Source organism: Myodes glareolus, chromosome 14 (assembly GCF_982192425.1).
Source record: "Myodes glareolus chromosome 14, mMyoGla1.1, whole genome shotgun sequence".
Lineage (NCBI taxonomy): Eukaryota > Metazoa > Chordata > Mammalia > Rodentia > Cricetidae > Myodes > Myodes glareolus.
This window is the reverse complement of record NC_142039.1, coordinates 76,525,862-76,548,976: the sequence shown is the minus strand read 5'-3', so window position 1 is coordinate 76,548,976 and position 23,115 is coordinate 76,525,862. Positions and strand designations below refer to the sequence as shown.

Here is a 23,115-nt window from a genome sequence, read left to right as displayed (position 1 = left end):
CATATCACCCAATTCCCCTTCCTGGAATCATAGGTTTATAGCCATATCAGAATGCAGAAATGCATTCAATCCAAATAAAAATATTCCATAGTCTATAACAGTCTCAACACTGTTTACAAGTCCAATGTTCAAAGTCTCTAATACTTGTGTCAATGTCTTACTGCAATCCCTTGTAAAATTAAGCTTAAAAGTAGATCAAATCCTTCCAACATACAATGGCACAGGATATATATTGCCATTACAAATTTAAAGAGAGAGACTATAGTAAGAAAATACTGTACCAAAAGAGGGACTAAAGGTGGAAGGGAAAACTTCAAGTTCTATATCTGTGTGTCTGCTGTTAAAGTATTCTTCAGATTTCAAACTTCTTTAGCTTTGCTGACCGCAACACACTTCCCTCCCTTGGATTGGTTCCACACCCTGTTATCAGCACTCATTATAGGGGTTTCCCTGACTCTGGCATCTTCAGCATCTTGCTGTTTCTAAGACCATCTGGGATTTACCCTCACACAATGGCCTCCATTGATTTCTAGGCAGGGACACCTCAGACACATGCCTTGCCTGAGCAGCCTTCCTAAGTCATAAAGGAATTCCACAAACTTTTTTATATCCTTGGCTCTAAAGACAGAACCATGTAGGCAAATTTGCGCAGTCCTTATGTTTTCTGGGCCTGGAAAATGGTCCCTTAATTCTGAATGCCTCCAGGTACTGATTGAAATACAATTTGAGTGACTGTCCTTGATCCACCAGGATGGGTCCTGAAGCAGTAAACAGAGTAACTTTGAATTGATACTGTGTTGGTACAATGAAGAATGCCAGGTAAATGGCACTTCTAGATGGCAGTCCCATGTAATATCCACAAGAGAAAAGTCAGAGAGTTTCAAGAGATACAATCACAGCCTGCCATTTATTTTCCCTTTTATACTACAGCCGTGAACACCACTTGGCCTTTGATGGTCATGTCTCCCAAATGTCTTGTGAGATTCAATGTATTACACATGGACACATGGAAACAGAGCATCCCAAGAGTCCGTGTCCTTTAGGATCCAACCATAGCTGAGGAGTAAACACAAAACAGAATGCATTGATTAACTCCTGCCAGGGATGGTAACCAAAGCCTCCCATTCTAACTGCAAGGGTACATCACACATCTTTTCCAGAAAGTGTATTCAGAAAACAAGCAGCTCAGTAAACTGTGATTCAAAGCCTACAGGACTGCTATCCAACTTGTGTTGTCAAGGTTCACAAAGTCAGATTCCTGTTGTCGAGAGAGGGATCCCACAGCCATGCCAGAGGGAAAGTCGGAGATTATCTCTCAGAAAGAGCCAGAAGTACTAGTGCTTAAAGACTTATTCATGTCAGTAACACAGCCAATCAAAGGGAGAGCATGACTGAGGGACGGGTTCAAATGGATAGATATATGAGATTTGTGCCGTCAGTAAGGTACTGCTGTGTCAGACTCTGGAACCTCAACAACGTCTGAAGAGTTGAGACCGTGGAGTAGACTAAGGCCGTAGCCATCACCACAGAGAGGTAAGACCATGACTTTCCAAGGCAGAATGCCAGGTACTTTTGGGGAGTGGGGTTGATAAGCTCCAGGGAAAATCAAGTAAATTCCAAAATCTATAGTCTAATCCTCAGAAAACCTGGTGTGTGTAGGTATAGTGAAATGGGTAGGAAAGGTAAAGAAGACACTACATACCTTATAGGTCTGTTTGTATAGAGAAGGTCCCATTACATGAAAGTCTGGATCTGTCCCTGTTTTATACCAGGTTGTTTGAACACCAGTGAACATCACTGGCACTTGCTGGTCCAGAAGAGATCATCTCTTCCACATAATCCCAGAACGGATCTGTGTTCAGTTCACATGGACAGACATAGTAGCAGATGGCATGTTTCTATCAAGGGCTATGGGCAGTGTTCCTTTAGAGATACATCAAGTTCAGAATCTGATAATCTGACTACCAACTTGGTATTGTACTCCACCTACTCCCGTGGTTCTGGCCTCCTGTTGGTTTTTCATATGACACTATTCTGATATAGGTAGTGAGCTGAGAATATGATTTCACAGTTCCAAGGGTAGAACACAAGGAGTAGTAAATGACTCTTCCAACATTTTTATAGAAGATGTTTTAAAATATTTTATTAAAAAAGGGAGGGTTAAAGTATAGCCCACTACTTTCTACATTTTAGAAAGGCTTATGATGCCACGTAGTCCCAATCCTTAAGTTGACCTTGAAAATAGAATCCAATACCATGTGACAGAAGTTTTGGTTGGTATAAACAATGAGTCCTGATATCCTAGACAATAATTGTTTTTTGCTTCTGTTCCTCACAGTGTGTGAAGACATTTATGATGCAATAAGATGCATTTCACCTAAAGTTTTCATTGCTAGAATTCTGGGCTCATACTCTTCACTTTGTATTGAATCTAATAATCATCATTGGATGGCTCAATTCAAAAACATCCTAGAACATTTCTGTAGTCTCTCAAAAATTATTTGGAAGAATAATTCAAAACTTTTATTGATCACAATGGATTAATTTCTTTGGAAGGAGTAAGAAGACATAAAAAGTATTGCTGTAATTATGTCTCCATTTCTCTTCCTTATCCAGGCTTTTCAGATATGACTGCTGCTATCTTTCTGGTCGTTCTGTGCTTAGGATTTAGATCAAGTGCTTCGGCACTTGATCCCAGTTTGGATGCTGAATGGGAAGAGTGGAAGATACTCTATGAAAAATCATACAGCCTGGTTAGTATTCAGGAAACTGTCTGTAAGGGTCCCAGAGTGCAAGTGTTGAACATTTTAGATGTCATAGATACCCCACCACAAATACCACCACTGAGATTCGTTAATTATGATTATTGTAAGCAATTGGTAGCAGATTCTCTTCATTAGTATAAGGAGAACATCTCACTATTGTGTCCTAGACTAGCTCTCCATGGTCTCTAATCCCCTGGGCAGCAAATCCACAATATCAGCTTGTACAGGAGTTTAATCATAAAGAAATGTCACCTATTATGTTCTTATCCAGGAGGAAGAAGCACTGAGGAGAATAGTATGGGAAAAAAACATGAAAATTATTAAAAATCACAATGGGGAGAATGGCCTGGGGAAGAATGGCTACACCATGGAAATGAATGCCTTTGGTGACATGGTGAGCGTGACATGGATTACTTCACCCTGTGTTCTCTTGAGTGCTTTACATGGAGTCTTTTCTTTTATAATCACTAATGTATGCTTTCTTGAAGACCGATGAAGAATTCAAGAAAATGATGGTTGATTTCCCAATGAAAACTCACAAGAGGGGGAAAGGCATCTGGAAACGAGCTCTTAGTGGCTTACCCAAATTTGTGGATTGGCGAGAAGAAGGCTATGTGACCCCTGTGCGGAAACAGGTTTGACACTGCCACCTGCCCTTCTTCTGAAACCATCTTGAAAAGGAAAGAACTTAGTGTCTCTGTTTTCTTATTGAATGAGGAAAGATGTGCAGCTCATATTATAAATAATATATTTTCTTCTTTGAAATCTTCATACATTTTCCAATGTATATCAATCTTGACAGGTCACTAAGCACCTTCTCCAAATATTAATTTCTTCCACATCTCATCGTAGAGCTCATGTCCCTTCTATTGTCATTAATAACTGATAAAAGCAAGAAGTCTTTCACAAATGTGGTGGGGGGGACCCACAGGAGCATGTGCACACTACCAGCATCCAAGTCCTCTGGGAGACTGACAGCTCCTTTCTAGGCATCTGTCAACTGCCAGTTCCTCATTTTCAGAAGTTATTCACCTGTCTATGTTGTTACCTGAGTTAGCATTTGTTTTTGAAAGACCATATTTTCTTCACTTTAGGGTAACTGCAGTTCTTGTTGGGCTTTTGCTACAACTGGTGCCATAGAAGGACAAATGTACAAAAAGACAGGCAAACTCATTCCTCTGAGTGTGCAGAACCTCGTGGACTGTTCTAAACCTCATGGCAATAACGGCTGTGATTGGGGTAACACATACTTTGCCTTTCGGTATGTTTTGCATAATGGAGGTGTGGAGGCTGAGGCGACCTACCCATATGAAGGAAAAGTAAGTGGACCTCATATGATGTCATTTCAGCTCAACCTGGAGTAAAAGACAACTGTAGATATAATACAGTATCTTCGGCGCTCAGATGGGGTCGTAGAATCTCTCTCTACACTGTCATTTCAATCGTTATGTATCGACTTTTGCATACATTGTGGTGTGATGATTTTGGTGTAGTTCTCTGCTCCTTACATAGAGAATATAGAATTTATTTAATTCTATACATATAATAGAGATCTCTTCAGTGATATAGTTGTCCTATTGTATTTGTGTTACTTTTATTGGCTCATGAATAAAGTTTTTTGGCCAATGACTTAGTGAAGTAAGGCTAGGTTGGAAATCTAAACAGAGATAGAGATAGATAGATAGATAGATAGATAGATAGATAGATAGATAGATACATAGATACATAGATAGATACATAGATAGATAGATAGATACATAGATAGATACATAGATAGATAGATAGATAGATAGATAGATAGATAGATAGATAGATAGATAGCTGGATAGATAGATAGATAGATAGATAGATAGATAGATAGATAGATAGATAGATAGATAGATAGATAGAGTAATCAGTGTCAAGGTGATTCCATGTAGCTGCTGAAGGAGAAAGATGTTAGAACATTACTGGTAAGCTACAGCCCTATGGCACTACATAGCTTCATAGAAATGAGTTAATTTAAGATATAAGAGCTAGCTATGAATATGCCTGAGCCATTGACCAAAGATTGATGTAACTAATATAGTTTTCAGGTGACTATTTGGGTCTGGGTGGTTGGGATATGAAAGAACAGTCTCAACTTACACTACAGCAATAAAAAATTGTTTTGGATAGGAGGAAATTGATTGTCACTGAGGACAAGAGAATTTATTTTCAATTCTAGCTATTCCAGTATCATTTCACTTCCTGGGATGATTTATAATAATCCAGACTTTTGTGTGCTCTGTTGCAAAGAGCAGAGTGTGGTATTTGAGATTTACTCCCAGGACATGGAGGGAGGAAACTAAGTCTCTTATCTATTCACCTTTTAAAGGAAGGACCATGCAGATACAATCCTCAGAATGTAGCTGCTAAAATCAGAGAATTTGTGGCCCTTCCAGAAGATGAGGATGTCCTAATGGATGCTGTAGCAACTAAAGGGCCCATTCCTGTTGGAATTGATGCTTACCATGTGTCTCTTATGTTTTACAAGGATGGTTAGTATATTTTCTTCTAGATTTGAAGAAAAAGCCATTGTGACATCTCTGTCACGACAAGTTCTCAAATTGGCTGATATGTAATAACTGTGATGTGAATGGTTATGTTTCTGGATTTTACTCATCTCCAAATAATAGTCCTGAGTACTGAATTTCAATGAGTATGAAGCCCTATATGAAAGTTAATGTGTTCCACTTAATTAAATATATTGGTTAACTAATTTCTAAACTCTTCTTCTCTTAAGGACCTTTGAGTTGTTTATATAAACTGATTATCTAAAATCAAATTATAACAGAGCCTTTGAATTAAGTAATTTAGCCCTGTAGGTTTAATTTGGCATGAGACACTAGTAGAAAAACTGTTAAGTTCTAAGGAGTCATTTTATATGCATGCAACTAGTAGCTATCAATAAATCTCACTAGTTTGGATTGTTTCAGTTTCTATGAAACTGAATCTATGTTTGTCTGTGTGAACCCATGTGTGAGTATTAGCATTCTAGTGAACAATTAACTAGCTCAAGTCTGATTGAAGTTTATATCATTTCAGTGATGACTGAAATAGTTTTGTTGTTGGTGGCTGTGGTCACTGTCAGGTGTCCTGTGCATCTCACATCAGTTTCTGTGTTATTTCTCAGGCATTTATCATGAACCAAATTGCAGGAGATATAATCTGAGTCATGCAGTTCTGGTGGTTGGCTATGGATTTGATGGAGATGAAATGGATGGTAATAACTACTGGCTGATCAAGAACAGGTATAAATTGCCATAAGAATCTTTATTTAAAATTTCAGGGGCTGGAGGAATGGTTCAGTGTTTAATGACACTGGATGCACATCCAGAGGATTTTGATGAGATTGCAATTTTTAGGATGCATTTTGATATAAAGTTAGAAGACTATGTTTCATTTAAGTTGAACAAAATCTGTTCTTGTTTTACCATGTTCATGGATGAGGTGTATTTGACTGTCTGCTTATCTTCGGACATAGGTGCCACAGTGAACATGTGTAGAGATCTGATGTCAACATCAGTTGTTTCTCAATCACTATATAACTTCTATATTAAGGCAGTGTTCTTTTCTGATCTAAGAGTTAACAATTTAATCTTGCTTGCCAGCTTGCTCTTGGTATGTTCTGTGTCCATGTCTCAGGAATGAGGTTTACAGGCAAACTCTAATGTCAATCTGACTTTCCAATTGCTCTTGACACTGAGATCTTTAACTACTGAGCTCCCTGAAGCTCTAAGAACTTACTAACAGTATGTTATCATAAAATTCCCAATCCTTCATTGGTTTCTAGGGTATTAATGCCATGTGTGTGACATTGATTTTGTACAAAACGACACGTTTGATAGTTTTGAAACATGTAACGATAGAAAGGCATTCTGCTGTAATGTTCACATTCCTGAGTGAGGCACCTCTTGGTACTCAGGAATAGACTCTCTGTCTTTCCTGATCATTTTGTTAGGTTGACCTCTTGCCAATATTGTAACAAATCCATCATGTGGTAAGTTTTCTACTAAATGAAAAACATAATCTCTTGCAGCTGGGGAGAAAAATGGGGCATGAACGGCTACATGAAAATTGCCAAGGACAGAAACAACCACTGTGGAATTGTTTCATTTGCCCAATACCCTCTTGTGTGAGCAGCCTGATGCCCACAGGGAATCACTTGGCAGGAGACTGCGTTTCCAGAGAGTTATATCCACTTCAAAAACCAGCCTTTGCTTACTGTGTTAAACTGCTGAGTCTCAAAATCCACACTGCTGTGTGAATTTTGTGAGCTTTCAAATATTTCAAATTACAAGCTTTGTAACTGATTCTCTAACTAATGAGTGTTTGTGATTCCTGTAGCAACTTTATTTTCACTCTTAATGCTTGTGCAAATAAAATCATTTAAAATTAATTTCAAGTATCATTTCTAGTTTCTTATCTTTTGTGCTGTGACTTTATTGTGGTCAAACATGCAATTTACCTTGAAGTGGGGACTAATGTTGTGCTGCTGTCTGGAAGAAAGGGTGGGAGGGTCCTCCTTGATGGGTGGTATTCTTCATTTGTGATTTTCTTTCAGTGTTCTCTTTCTTCACCAGCAACTTTGCTCTGAAAGACTCTATGGTAACTTCTGAATTTGACACATTTAGCTGACACACATGTGGAAGTCCACAAAAGTGAATCCATTCCACATTGACTACAGGTCAGAAAGTTCACATGTGTTCTTGCTTTTTCAATGCTATCGACTAGAGGGTTGACTTAAGGTGTGGTTTTAAACAAGATATCTTGGCCTAGAGCGTGATTATTTGGTGTATTAAGATGGCCCATAGAGGAAATCTCTTCCACCTTGACCAAACGTCAGAGAGTTCAAGCCTATTTCTGCTCCTTCAAAAATATGACAGAAGGCTTGACCCAGGGAATGACTGCATACAGGATACTTGGTTCAACGTGTGATTGCTGCATTTCCTGCATAAACAACATATGCTTAACTCCAGATACATTGTATGATGTTTTTGATATTAAAGAGGTAATACTTTGTTTGCTGTTTATATCAAGTTAAAGCAGTCTTTTGCCCTCTTCCCAACATTCTGGATTGGGTATATACGCTTATTGCAAATAAACAAGTTTATCCAATTGATGTAGGACCCCAACAGATGTTGCCCCAACATGAGACCCTGACACACATATTTATCCAGTTTCAATTCTTGGCCCCTCTCTACTTTGCAATGGTACCATGTGTTACTCCAATGCATTGAACTGGGCTGTGACTCTCCCTCATTCATTAATTAACCATGTATTAGCACCCACTAGAGCCTAGCACCTTACTAATGTAGGCTCTGATCAGCGCAACATAGCTGAAGTTCAAGACAAAGAATTGGAAATAGCCTTTATGACTATGATAGAATTTCTTAAAGATGGAATGAAGAAGTCACTGAAGAGAGAAACAGTCAAAGAAAATGAATAAAATAATTCAACATGTAAGAATAGATATAGGATTTAAAAATAAAACTCAGAGAAAATGCTGAAAATGTAAAATTTAGGAACTTGAACATGACCCTCAAGAAAGGCTCATTAACATATTATAAAAGAAGGAAGAAAAACAATCAGGAAATTGAGACAATAAAGAAAAACATGGATACCCCACCAGAGGATATATTAAATCTAAAAAGTTCCATGTGCAAACATACACAAGAAAAACTAGAGCACCATGATAAGACCAAATCTAAGAATAATAGAAATAAAGGAAGGAAAAGCACGAGTTAATGGCACGGACAATTTTTTCAACAAAATCAGAGAAGAAAATTACCCTAAACTAAATAAAAAAGTGTCTGTCAAAGTAAAAGAAGTGTGCATAACATTAAATAGATTGAAACAAAAAATAAATTCCTCTCAGCACATAACAATCATAACACTGAGCATGTAGAACAAGGAAAGAATATTACAAGTTGCAAGGAAGAAATGGAACAAAGCCCTTATAATTCTGTCCCGAAGGCAGAATTATATGCCAATCTTATGGTGCTATGGGATTTTAAAGAACCTCTTAATATAGTTACAGATTCACAATATGCAGAAAGAGTTACCTTGCAGAGTGAAACTGCTGAATTTATACAAGATGACACAGAGTTGACTTCATTGTTTATTCAGGTACAGGACATAATCAGGAATAGGCTTTGTCCAATGTACATAACACACATCCGGTCCCATATGGGTCTGCCAGGTCCTCTAGCACAAGGTAATGCAGAAATTAATCAATTACTGATTGGAAGCATGTTGCAGGCCTCAGAATTTCATGAAAAACATCACATAAATAGCAAAGGTTTAAAGAAAGAGTTTTCCATTACAAGGCAACAAGCTAAGGAGATTATAAAGAGATGCCCTACTTGCTCTTTGTATAACCAAACACCGTTACTTGCAGGGACTAACCCGAAGGGTACTCAAAGGAGTAAAATCTGACAGATGGATGTGTTCTACTTTGCAGAATTTGGAAAATTAAAATATGTACATCACACCATTGACACTTATTCAGGCTTTCAGTGGGCAACTGCTTTAAGCTCAGAAAAAGCTGATTCAGTAATCACACATTTATTAGAAGTTATGGCCATTATGGATATACCTGCACAAATAAAAACAGATAATGGTCCAGCTTATGTATCTAGGAAAATTAACCTGTTTTTTTTGCTTATAATAATATTAAGTATGTTATAGGTATACCATACAATTCTACAGGTCAATCAGTCATAGAAAGATCAAATCGAACTATAAATGATATGCTAAATAAACAGAAAGGGGTAGAAAACACCCCCAGAAATAGATTACATAATTCCTTATTAACCTTGAATTTTCTTAATACTAATGAGAAAGGAACAACAACGGAAGAAAGACATTGGATAATGGAAAAGTCTGCTGAACTAAATCAACCAGTTTATTTCAAGGATGTGCTGACCTCTCAATGGAAGCCAGAAGATGTGCTACATTGGGGAAGGGGTTTTGCTCTTGTTTCCACAGGAGAAGAAAAATTGTGGATACCATTGAAATTAATAAAGGTTCAATTTGAAGAGGAGAAACCTCTTGGAAATGAGAAATGACAGCACATCCATAATGATGATAATCATACAGGTGATAAGAAAAACATATAGAATTGGGGCAGGGTTTTATTCTTATCTCTACAGGAAAACAATCATTTTTGAAAAATTCAAGGGACCATGGATGTTTGAATACTGACAGATGGAAAAATAACTACCCAATAAGGACTATCAAGAAAACTGAATAGGTTCTGTAAGTTTAAAAATCTAAGACATACTAAATTATATTTCTAAATTTATAGAGCTGGTTTTGGAGTTGGACTCTGGGTCAGTCCCTCTCTAATTCCAAGCCTGTTGTTAAAAGAAAAACCCAAAGTTTCTGGAGTTTCTGTCTCATGTCAAGAGCCATAATATTAAACAGAAAGAAATACGAGTTTAGAAAACACCTTTGTTTTTCTCCATATCTATCATGCCTTTCATTGAATATATGTATGTCTATATATGTCCATATAATTAAAGTTTAAGTTTTCCACAATGAACAATGAGCTTTTCCTGCAGTGATATTTGAAGTTTCCAGGAAGAAGATGGGGCTCCATAGCAACAACTCCACCTGGTTGATATGACATCATGATACTGATAGTGCTACTACAAGTCCTGTTTTGGGTATCAGCTGCACAGACTGTTCCAACTTGGTTAGCTGAAATGGTGCACATCTTGTACAACATTCTGGTCAGACCTCCACAAAATACTCAGAGACTATTTGCAATTTTAAAAGACATTGATCCTGAAATTTAACCATCATTTTACTTTCACAGGATTACGCAGAAAGAACGTCGCCCCCATGACAGCTGGAAGTAATTCTAGAGGATGATGTCCCCTCTCCCAGCAAAGTTTGTTTTTGGGTTTAGGGACATTGTTTAGGGGTTGATTATAATTAGTCTATGGTTGAGGGTTGGGGAAGAAATTTTATAAGCTCAGGGATCTTTTTTGAAAAAAAAAAGAGGAAAAATTGGATGATGGGATAATAGATTGGTATTTGTGAGTTATTGTTTATAGATAATCACATTGGCATAGATTTATGTATATGGATACAAAGTTAAATTATATTGAATATTGTATGCATGCATGCTTCTACCTCTGTTTAAAACATTTTTATGTATTAATATATAATATTATTATTATATTATATATAATATAATATAATAATTATAATATATTAATAATTATTAATATATATTATTGATATATATTACCATATTGCAGTGTACATTTTTACCTCTAATTAAGATACTTATATATTGTTTATGTATTGATATACATTGTTTACATTTGGAGGTCATTGTCCTCATTTATTGCACAGTTGTTTATTCTCTTAGTCTTTAAGTTAGATGGGTGTTAAGAATTGTAGATCAACAGTCATCTTTGTCTGTCATATTTATAGTTAGACTAATCAGGTTCTTTAGATACATAGAGATTATATTCTGTATAAATAATCTTCAATCTCTTCAAAGAGCTGTAGAAAAATGGCATTTAAGCAAAAATAGAGTTCTGTGGTAGTGAGACACAATCGCTCCTGGCAATATCGATCTATGCCCAAAAGATTGTTGAGCACCAAAGACACTCCACTTGGAGCTTGTCTTCTTCTTGGCAAAACCGGCCTCTGGGCAAGGAACTGCCCATACCTCAACTACTGAAAAATACATAGTATCCGGAAATGGATAAGCAGAACTGTCAAATCTTGCCAAGACAGGGTAAGATGGTTTTGAAATTTTTCTTGTCTTTAAAATTAATCTTTCAGTTATTCTAGGCCTGAGCCAAAGTTGATTGCTTCAACACTGCAAACCTGACTTTGGACGATTGCCCAGGTAGCCAGTTATCTCTGATTTGTTGCGTACTTTGAAAGTTGTTTTATTGCACTTCCTAATTACTCAGGTAACATTATTTCCTTTCTCAGATCTTCGATGGGGCTGAAGACTAGATAAATGTAGCTACTTTCCTCTCATGACTTGGCCGTTATTTATTATACAATACTTAAGATAGTTAGAATAGGATATTTGTTCTTATTGTATATAACTTTGTAGTAGGTTTAGAACTCTCTTACTTTAAACAAAAGGAGGAGGTGCTGATGGAGCTACTTTTGCTCCTTCAGCCAATAGCCTTTGAGATACCAGTCCACTGGGGTGTGGTATCTTTTGTTTTAACAAAAAAAAAAAGGCAGCAGCTTTCTGCTCGTTCTCTTGCTTCGGATTCAGTTTCTGGCTATCAGATGCTTTTCCTGATTGTGCAGGAGGCTGTTGTCTAGGACGGTGATCTGTAAGCTTTTTCCCTTTAAATAAATAACCTTTTTATTAATCATAATTCCAAACTGGTGTGGGATTGTTTTATGACTTACTTCATTAAGACTAAGTAACATAAACTGACAGGACTATTAAAATAATATATTACTTCTCAACTGAGACTTTAAGATCAGAAAAGCTTGAACAGAAGTTATAAAAACACTAAGGGAACAAAAATGTAACTGCCTGCTATATTCAGCAAATCAATCAAAATAGATGGAGTCAATCAAAATAGATGGAGAATGACATTATATGACATTATATGAAAAATCCAAATTTAAACAGTAACTGTCTAAAAACCCAGCCCTACCAAAGGTGCTATAGTGAAAACTTCAACCTGAACAAGTTAACCAAACCCTAGAAAACACCAGAAAATAATAACCTCAGACTAAAATTAAAAAGAAGGGACAATACAACAACATAAAACCAAGAATCAATAAACACTGTGCATTAATAACTCTCAACACAATGATCTAAATAGACTCACAGACCACAAGAAAGGATTCAAAAAAAGAGAATCCATTCTTCTGCTAGGTACAAGAAATAGACACTAAAAACAACAGAATCAAAGGATTGAAAAAGATATCTCAAGAAATAGAACCCAAATAAAAGTTTATGGATTCAGACACTATCTGACAAAACAGACTTCAAACCAAAACTAATAGACGAGATAGAGGATGCTACTCTCATCAGAGGAAATAGCCATCAATGGGACATTTCAATTTTTAACATCTATGCATGAGATCAAGTTCATAAACACAACTACAACATAAACCACACACTGACCCTTATAAACTGACCCTTACATACCATATAATGGGTGACATCAATGCTGTACACTCACTAATAAACAGGATATCCAGAAAAAAAAACTAAACAGAAATTGTGGAATTAACTAACATCATAAACCAAAAACACCCAGCAGATATTTACAGAAATTTTTACCCTTTATAAAAAATATATCTTCTTCTAAACAACTAATGCAACTTTCTCTACTTTTGACCACATACTCAAACATAAAACAAGTCTCAACAGAAATAAGAAAATTGAAATAACACCCTTTATCCTATCAGATAGATTAAAACTGGTATCAACAACAGCAGAAACAATAGAAAGCTTACAAACCTATGGAAACCAAAGAAGTGACTACTGAATAAATAATGGGTTGAGACAGAAAGATTTTGAGAAAGATATTAAAGACTACCTAGTATTGAATGAGAAAAGAATACACAAGGTTATGAGACAAAATATAGGCTTTTCTAATAGACAAGTTCATATCAACAAGTGTCTTCATGAAGAAATCTGAGAAATTTCATACTGGTAACTTCATAGCATACTTGAAAACTTTAGAATAAAAAGAAGAAATCACACCAAAAACAGAGTAAATGGCAAAAAATAATCAAATTAAAGTATAAAGGCAACAAAATGAAACAACATAAAATGCAAAGAATCAATAAAATTAAGAGTTGGTTGTTGGAGAACAGCAATAAGATTGACAAGTTTAGCCAATCAGCAAAAAGGCAGAGAGAGAGAGAATACAAATTAATAAAGTTAGACATGAAAGGGGAAACATAATTACAGACACCAGGAAAGTTCTAGATAATAATGAGTACATACTTTAAAATCCACTACTCCACCAAATAGGAAACCCTAAACTAATGAATAATTTTTGACATTTCTTATTTAACAAAGTTAAATGAACATCAGATAAGCAATTAAAAAAACTATAATCCCCCCAGAAATAGAAGCATTCATTAAATTCTTAAAACTAAAAATAGCTCAGGAGTGGTTGATTTTATCACAAAATGACACCAGATTTCCAAAGAAGTATTAAAGCAAATACTCTGTAAATTATTCTACACAATAGAAACAGAAGGACTATTGCCCAATTCATATCAGAGGTCAGAAATAACCTGAAACCCAAAGCCATATAAAAACCCCACAAAGAAAGAGAACAACATACCAATTTCCCTTATGAACATATATGCAAAACTTGTCAATGAATTACTGGCAAACCAAATCCAAGAAGGAGATGCAGGATGCTTCAGAATATTTAAATTGATAAATACAATCCACCATATAAGTGAACTGAAAGAAAAAAAAAGTCATCATCTTATTAGATGCATAAAATCCTTTGACAAAAATCCAACACCATTTCATTAAAAAAAGACTGCAGAGATTAGGAATACATGAATACAATATATATCTCAACATGATAAATGCAGTTTACAGCAGGCCCATGGCCAATATCAACTTAAAAGAAAGCATGTCCACTCTCCAAACCTATTCAATACAATCCTTGAAATTTAATCTAGAGCAATAAGACAACTAGAGTAGATCAAGTAAGTAAGAATTAGAAAGGAATATGTCAAACTATCTATACTTGCAAATAATCTAATAGCATACATAAGTTACCTGAAAATCACCCTGGGAAACTCATACAACTGAAAAGCACTTTGACAAAGCGTTAAGATAGAAATTTTACTCACAAAAATGAGAAACCTACTCAAATACAAATGACAAATGTACTTAAAGAGTTCAGGGAAATAAACCCTTCACAATAGTCTGATGAGGGAGTCCCCTCTGCATACTGTGAACACCTTTGGATAATAAAGAAAACTGTCTTGGGTCTATGCAGGGAATAGAGGAAGGTAGGGAGAAACAAACTGAATGGTGAAATGCTGCGGGAACACATTCTGTTCCTTCAGCCAATAGCCTTTAAGATACCAGCCCACTGGGGCATGGTCCCTTATGCTTTAAAAAGGAGGAGGAACCATGTGTTCTCTCTCTCTTGCTTCTGGCTCCTGTTCCAGCTTCTAGACTCTCTGTTTCCTGTTTGCAATGAGAGGACCACTGTTTGGGATGGTGATCTGTAAATTTTCCCCCTCAAATAAATAACCCTTTTTTAATTATCCATAATTCTTAACTGGTGTGGAATTGTTTTGTGGCTTCATCTGGTGCCCAATGTTTGGCTTTAGAAACACTCGCCCCCCGCCCCCCCCCCCCCCCCCCCCCGCGCCACCTCTATTGCCTAAGGTCAACTCTGAGTGTGTCTGGCTTGGTGAGAGCCCTTCCTCAGCCCGTGGCGGCCTGTGCATGAAGCCAGCAATTCATATAGAATCTCGCATAGCCTGTGGATCAGGCGCAGTTCTTTTCTCCTTACACACCTCGGATTGGTTTCAAGTACCCATGCACCCTACCATTTGCCTCCCACCAGGGCGCACTGCAGACATTTAGGTGAGACGTGGGCTTCCACTGTCTTAGCCAGCTGTTCTGCGGCATTCCAATGATTTGTTTGTATTTGCCTATTCCATTGCTCTAGACATCCTCAGAGCACACAGTCTGTGATTTATCTTTTAGCATTCTGCTCTAAAATCAGATTTCAGACCGGCTACAAGTGAATTCATGTGTACCACTAGGCCCCGCTTGAATACTTTTGTAAATGTACTATGACACCTACTGGCAGGTTACAGTTATTGTGCCTAATCCAGCTAATTGAACCATAGGTAAAATTTAATATTCTAAATATAGAGCATACATCGCTAATTTAAAGGGACAATATGTCAGACAATCTAACCATCCAAGGTTTCAATAGCCTCTTTATTTGCACCATGTGTGAGGTTTACCAATTGCTTTGTGTTCTTGTACACCCCGAATGGTTGGTGTTCGCCATCTGTAATATTTTCTAATATTTTCCTCAGAAACACAAGTTTTTGGGGCTGCAGGAATGTTAATCTGGGTATTCTACTACGACAATAGGTCACAACCCTGCAAATTCACTGCAATATTGGCTGTATATGGCCTTAGTCTTCCTATTTGCCCTTCTGGCACTATACATTCAACCGATCTCATGCTTTGTTTTACCCGAGATAGGGTTCCAATTCCCAGGAAATGAACATCAACCTCTTGAAGAGGCCAATTCAGATGCCAAGATTCTGGAGTAATGATACTTACATCTGCCATCTGCACCCATGTCTAATAAGTCTTCAATAAAAATGCCATTTATACGAACTCTTAGCATTGGTCTTTGATCATTTATAGAAGTCTGCCAATATATACATTTCTTCTATAGTACTAGAATTTTTGACTCATCCTCCACATTTAACCCATATTCAAACCTGTATTGCTTTTTACAGCAGGCATTGGATTTTTTAATTTTCCTGATGAGACACGTTCTCCACAGTAACTGAGAATGACTGAACCACATTAACCATGGGGGCCTGCGAGAGCCCCCCCCATGGCATTTCCCAGTGGTATCGGGTTGCCTTGTCTATCTGTCATTGACCTACATTCATTGGTCTAATGTTGACCTTTGCCACACCTCCTACATATACCTGGAGGCTGGGTCCTCCTATTTCTGCCATTACCAGAGGAGGCAATATTCCTCAGAATCTGTTGTCTACAATCCTTTTGCAGATGTCCCATTCTACCACAGTTAAAACATCTAGTATTTTGATGTCGTCTCTTACCATTGGAAATTGCTTCTCCTACCATGGCAAAGAGCTTGTGCTAATTTTTTTGGGAGAAATCAATAACAATTACCCAAAAAGCAAGAGACTTAACTTTATAAAGAGAACTTCTTGGATCCTCCCTCGAATTGTCCGTGATGCTCCAATAACCGGAGCCCATACATTTTATACTGATGCTAATAAATCAGGGAAAGCAGGTTACAAATCAGAAGAATTGAGTAAAGTGGAACAAAGTCCTTATGATTCTGTCCAGAAGGCAGAATTATATGCCATCCTTATGGTGCTTAGGGATTTTAAAGAACCTCTTAATATAATTACTGACTCACAATATGCAGAAAGAGTTATTTTGCATATTGAAACTGCTGAATTTATACCTGATGATACAGAACTGACCTCATTGTTTATCCAGGTACAAGACATGATCAGATACAGGCTCTGCCCTATGTATATAACGCATATCCGATCCCATACGGGTCTGCCAGGTCCTCTAGCACAAGGTAATGCAGATATTGATCAATTATTGATTGGTAGTATGCTGGAGGCATCTGAATTTCATAAAAAACATCATGTCAATAGCAAAGGCTTGAAAAAAGAGTTTTCTATTACATGGCAACAAGCTAAGGAGATTGTAAAGAAATGCCCTACTTGCTCTTTTTATAACCAAACACCATTGCCTGCAGGGACTAATCCAAAGGGTATTAAAAGGAATGAAATTTGGCAGATGGATGTGTTTCACTTTCTAGAATTTGGCAAATTAAAATATGTACATCACACTATTGACACTTATTCAGGCTTTCAGTGGGCAACTGCTTTAAGCTCAGAAAAAGCTGATTCAGTAATCACACATTTATTAGAAGTTATGGCCATTATGGGTATACCTGCACAAATAAAAACAGATAATGGTCCAGCTTATGTATCTAGGAAAATGAAATGATTTTTTGCTTATTATAATATTAAGCATGTTACAGGTATACCATACAATCCTACAGGTCAAGCAGTTATAGAAAGATCAAATCGTACTATAAAGGATATGCTAAACAAACAGAAAGGGACGAAAGATACCCCCAGAAATAGATTGCATAATGCTTTATTAACCTTGAATTTTCTTAATGCTAATGAGAAAGGAACAACAGCAGCAGAGAGGCATTGGATAATGGAAAAAACTTCTAAACTAAACCAACCTGTTTATTTCAAAGACGTGCTGACCTCTCAATGGAGGCCAGGAGATGTGCTACGTTGGGGAAGGGGTTTTGCTCTTGTTTCCACAGGAGAAGAAAAATTGTGGATACCATCAAAATTAATAAAGGTTCGATTTGAAGAGGAGAAACCTCTTGGAAAGGAGAAATGACAGCTCATCCACAATGATGATATTCATACAATTGGTAAGAAAAACATATAGAATGGGGGCAGGGTTCTGTTCTTATCTCCACAGGAAAACACTGATTTTTGAAAAGTTCAAGGGACCCTGGATATCTGAATACTGACAGATGGAAAATAATGGCCCAATAAGGACTATCAAGAAAACTGAATAGGTTCTGTAAGTAAAATATACTAAATCATATTTCTAAATTTATAGAGCTGGTTTTAGAGTTGGACTCTGGCTCAGTCCCTCTCTAATTCCAAGCCTGTTGTTAAAAGAAAAACCCAGAGTTTCTGGAGTTTCTGTCTCATGTCAAGAGCCATGATATGGGACAGAAAGGAATATGAGTTTAGAAAACATCTTTACTTTTCTTCATATCTATCATACCTTTCATTAAATATATCTATCATGTCTTTTATTGAATATATGTATGTCTGTATATGTCTATATGATTAATATATGATTATATATTATTATAATCATATAATATATGATATTAATATATGATTAATATATGATTAATGTTTAAGTTTTCCACAATGAACAATAAGTTTTTCCTGCAGTGACATTTGAAGTTTCCAGGAAGAAGATGGAGCCCCATAACAACAACTCGACCTGGTTGATATGACATCATGATACTGATAGTGCTACTACAAGACCTGTTTTGGGTACCAGCTGCACAAGACGATTCCAACATGGTTAGCTGAAATGATGCACATCTTGTACAACATTCTGGCCAGTCCTCCACAAAATACTCAGAGATTATTTGCATTTTTAAAAGACATTGATCTTGAAATTTAACCATCATTTTGCTTTCACAGGATCCCCCAGAAAGAACGTCGCCCCCATGACAGCTGGAAGTAATTCTAGAGAACGATGTCCCCTCTCCCAGTAAAGTTTGTCCTTGGGTTTAGGGACATCATTTAGGGGTTGGTTATAATTAGTATAGGGTTGAGGGTTGGGGGAGGAATTTTATAAGCGCAGGAATCCTTAAAAAAAAAAAGAGGGATAATTGGATTATGGGATAATAGCTTTGTACTTGTGAGTTATTGTTTTTAGACAAATATATTGGTATTGATTCTTATATATTGATACAAAGTTAAATTATGTTGACTATTTTATGCATGCATGCTTCTACCTCTGTTTAAAACATTTTTATGTATTGACATATATATATATATTGTATTAATATATGTATATTTTACCATATTGCATTGTACACTTCTACCTCTGATTAAGATACTTATATATTGTTTATGTATTGATATATATATTTACCATATTGCAATGTATACTTGCACATTGTTTATATTTGGAGGTCATATTGTCCCCATTTATTGCACAGTTGTTTACTATTTCAGTCTTTAAGTTAGATAGATATTGAGAATAATATAGATAAATAGTCATCTAAGTTTGTCATTTATAGTTAGACTAATCAGGTTCTTTAGATACATAGAGATTATATTCAGTATAGATAGGTACTCTTCAACCTCTTCAAAGAGCTATAGAAAATGGCCTTTAATCTAATTCAGAGTTCTATGGTAGGGAGATACAATCGCTCCTGGCAACACTGATCTATTCCCGAGAGAATGTTGAGCACCAAAGACACTCCACCTGGAGCCTTTCTTCTTGGCAGAACTGGCCTTTGGGTAAAGAAATGCCTATACCTCAACTACTGACAGAGTTACAGAGTATCCGTAAATGGATAAAACAGGACTGTCATATCCTGCCAAGACAGGATAAGATAGTTTTGAAAAGTTCCTTGCCTTTGAAAATGGTATGTCAGTTACGTTAGGCCTTAGCCAAAGTTGGTTTCTTCAACGCTGCAAACGTGATTTTGGGTGTTTGCCCAGGTAGCCAGTTGTCTCTGTGATTTATTACATGTTCTGGAAGTTTGATTGCACTTCTTAATTACTTAGGTAACATTATTTCCCTTCTCAGATCTTTGATGGGATTGAAGATTATATAAACGTAGTTACTTTCCTTTCATGACGTGGCCAAGTTATTTCTTAGACAAGACTTAAGCTAGTTAGAATAGGATATTTGTATTTATTGTATATAATTGTGTAGGTTTGTACTTACTGTATATAATTTCGTAGTAGGCTTAGAACTCTCTTACTTAAACAAAAGGGGGAGGTGTTGTGGGAGTAACTTCCGCTGCCTCAACCAATAGTCGCTGAAATACGAGCCCACAGTGCAGCAGTGAGCGACTTCCGCTCCGTCAGCCAATAGCTGCTGAAATACCAGCCCACTAGGGCGTGGTATATTTCTCTTTTAAAAAGAGAAGCAGATCCGGATCAGGCTCTCTTGGTTCCGGCTCTTGGTTCCGGTGCTTGCTCCCGGCTCCTGCTCCAGCGACTAGGCTCCCTTCCTGACGGTTTATGGTGTATGTAAGTTTTACCCCCCAAAATAAATAACCCCTTAAAACATAACTGGTGTGGGATTGATTCTGTTGTCTACAATCCTTTTGCAGATATCCCATTCTACCACAATTAAAACATCTAGTATTTTGATGCCATCTCTTACCATTGGAAATTGCTTCTCCTACCCACTCTTCAGTACCCTAGTCAAGTGTCTCGACATTCATTGTATGCAAGACTCATTCATCTATGGGTGCTGATCTGATCTTTAAAAGCCCAAGGATCTGTTTGCACTCAATGTTGGCATTCTTATAAGCCAAAGATTAAATTATACATCTAACTTCTGGGTCAGTTATCCCTATTTGTACAACCTTAGTTAGTCTTTGCAAAAAGTCAGTGAAAGATTCTCTCAGACCCTGTTTAACCCTAAGATATGATTCAACTCTATTTCCCAGTTCTGAATCCTGTCCCAAGCTTTTAAAGCTGCTGTGGTGCACAGGGACAAGGTGTGGTCATCATAAAGAGCTTAATACTGAGGATCAGAGTAAAGTCCTTCACCTAGAATTTGATCTAGGGAAATCTCAAGTCCTTTTGTTTTTTCTTGTTGCTCTAAATTTCTTGCTTCCTCTTTTAAAAAGCAACTCCAAAGCAAATGTGGTCCACTTTCTAGGACTTCTGAGATAAACTGAGCCCAATGTTGAGGTGTGGTTTTTGCTACTGAAAGTCCACATTTTGACCATTTCCCTAAAAAAGGATGAATGTAGTTCGTAAGCTACAATTGCTTGCTTAATTTCTTTTAGATCAGTCATATGTATGAACTCCCATGTATATTCCTTGACAACCTTAGGGTACTTGGAGCCAGATACTTTTTCTGATTTTATTACTGGAAAGGCATATAGAACTCTGGGGAAGCTATCCCAGAGATTTTTACATACCGACAAGGTTAAATTTTGCCTTTTTACCTTTTGTTCCTGGTCATCAAATTTGATGTTTCCTCAATCTTTTCAAATCTGTTTACCACTGCCTTTTGTAATGTCTGGATCTCCTGTCCAGTGTTCTGCTCTAATGCCCTCATTGAGGATTCCAAGGTATGAAGTCTGTCCAGTAGAGATAATGTCTCATTCTTGGACATAATCTTTATAACATACATATTACCTTCCTGGAGAGACATTCTATCAATCAATCTGTCTTACCTCTTTGACAGAGTCTGATTAAGACAATCAACAGTGCAAATTCTCTCAAATCATGTTTCAGCACCCACTGTCATTGTTTGGTTTTTATGTGTCAAATCGGTTGTTTCCTTCTCTAGAGTGCTGAATCTTCCTTTAAATAATTTACTATCAGTATGTACCATTTCCAAAAGTATCTCAGTTGACTGAGTTTTGTTAGTTAAATTGGCCATATCCTTCTACAGATTTCCAACCCCTTTCCTGAGAAGTGTGGTTTCAGTCTGAAAAGACTGTACCATTTCTAAAAGTGCCTCATTTCTAGCCCTATTGTCAAACCATTTTTAAGGAAAAAAATATTGAGTACAAGACTAATCCCCAGAAACAAAAATAATGATGTAGAAGAGACATTGTCATATAAGTCTTTTAAATAGAAATAGTGGGTAATAGAGTGAATACTTGTGAGACATTATTTATGGATAATTTACATTGGGATAGTTTTCATATATTGATACAAGTTCAAATTATATTTGTTACTTTTGTTTACATTATTTGTACATATAGACAAAATAGCACATTATGCTCCTTCAGACAATAGCCTTTAAGATACGAACCCAGTGTGGCATGGCCTCTTATACTTTAAAAAGGAGCAGGAATTGTGCACTCTCTCTCTCTTGCTTCCGGCTCCCATTCCAGCTGCTAGACTCTCTGTTTCCTGTTTGTGACAAGAAGACTATTTCTTGGAATGGTGATCTGTAAGTTTTTCCCCTCAAATACATAACCTTTTTTATTATCCATAATTTTTAACTGGTGTGGGATTGTTTTGTGGCTTCAGTGGAAGAAAAAAGGAAGAGTGAGAGAGAAGTAAGGTAGCACCACCAGACACAGTCACCAAAACTTTACTTAGCAAGCCATAGACATGTGGTAATACACAGATTACTAGAAATGGGTTAAATTAAGATATAAGAATTAGTCAATAAGAAGCTACAGCTAATGGGCCAAGCAATGATTTAAATAATATACTTTCTATGTGATTATTTCAGGTCTCAGCTGCCAAGCAACCAGGAACAAACAAGCAGCCCTCCTTACAAGAATAGCCTCAAATATATACAGATGAATATAATAGCATGGGGTTACTATAACCAAGCAAGTGAAAAACATGTATGAAGAGAAAAAACCTTTAAGACTTTGAAGAATGAAATTGAAGGGCTATCAGAATATGGACTAAGATCCTTACTCATGTATTGGTAGGATGAATACAAGCAAAATGTTCATCCCACCAAAAGTAATATACACATTTGATACAATTCACACCAAAATTTAAACATTCTTCACAGAACTTGAAAGGACAAATTTCAATCTTATATGGAAACAAAAAAAGAGTCAGGAAAGCTAAAACAATTATGAATAATGAAAGAAATGCTATAGGTATCATAGTCCCTGACCTCAAATTATACTACAAACTACGATGATAGAAACAGGGTGATATTGGCACAAAAAGAGATATGCTGATAAATAAAATCGAATAGAAAACCTAGACATAATTCCACACACATATGGATAGCTGAATTTTAAAAAGGAAGCCAGAAATATACACTGGAAAAAAACAGGCACCATCTTCAATGGTGATC

The 23,115-nt window shown here is 36.6% G+C and overlaps 1 protein-coding gene across 2 annotated transcripts; it reads left to right on the top strand.

Annotated features, from left to right (window-relative positions):
* Window positions 1-2,620: 2,620 nt before the first annotated feature.
* Window positions 2,621-7,153, top strand: LOC125408892 (cathepsin Q-like). Of its 2 annotated transcripts, none has more exons than XM_087896721.1 (7): window positions 2,621-2,753; window positions 3,040-3,159; window positions 3,254-3,400; window positions 3,860-4,084; window positions 5,122-5,284; window positions 5,920-6,037; window positions 6,826-7,153. In XM_087896721.1, the coding sequence occupies exons 1-7, from the start codon at window positions 2,628-2,630 to the stop codon at window positions 6,923-6,925; spliced, it is 999 nt and encodes a 332-aa protein (XP_087752847.1). In that variant the 5' UTR covers window positions 2,621-2,627; the 3' UTR covers window positions 6,926-7,153. The 2 variants fall into 2 exon arrangements, with proteins under 2 accessions (XP_087752847.1, XP_048303514.3); XM_048447557.3 differs by having other exon boundaries at window positions 3,037-3,159.
* Window positions 7,154-23,115: the final 15,962 nt, after the last annotated feature.

What these genes read in the sequence shown, in the direction of transcription:
- LOC125408892 (XM_048447557.3), top strand. Translation starts at nt 2,628, where the DNA reads ATGACTGCTGCTATCTTTCTGGTCGTTCTGTGCTTAGGATTTAGATCA. An exon ending in TGACCCCTGTGCGGAAACAG is followed by an intron (nt 3,401 to 3,859) that starts GTTTGACACTGC and finishes TCTTCACTTTAG; the next exon opens with GGTAACTGCAGTTCTTGTTG. An exon ending in TACTGGCTGATCAAGAACAG is followed by an intron (nt 6,038 to 6,825) that starts GTATAAATTGCC and finishes AATCTCTTGCAG; the next exon opens with CTGGGGAGAAAAATGGGGCA.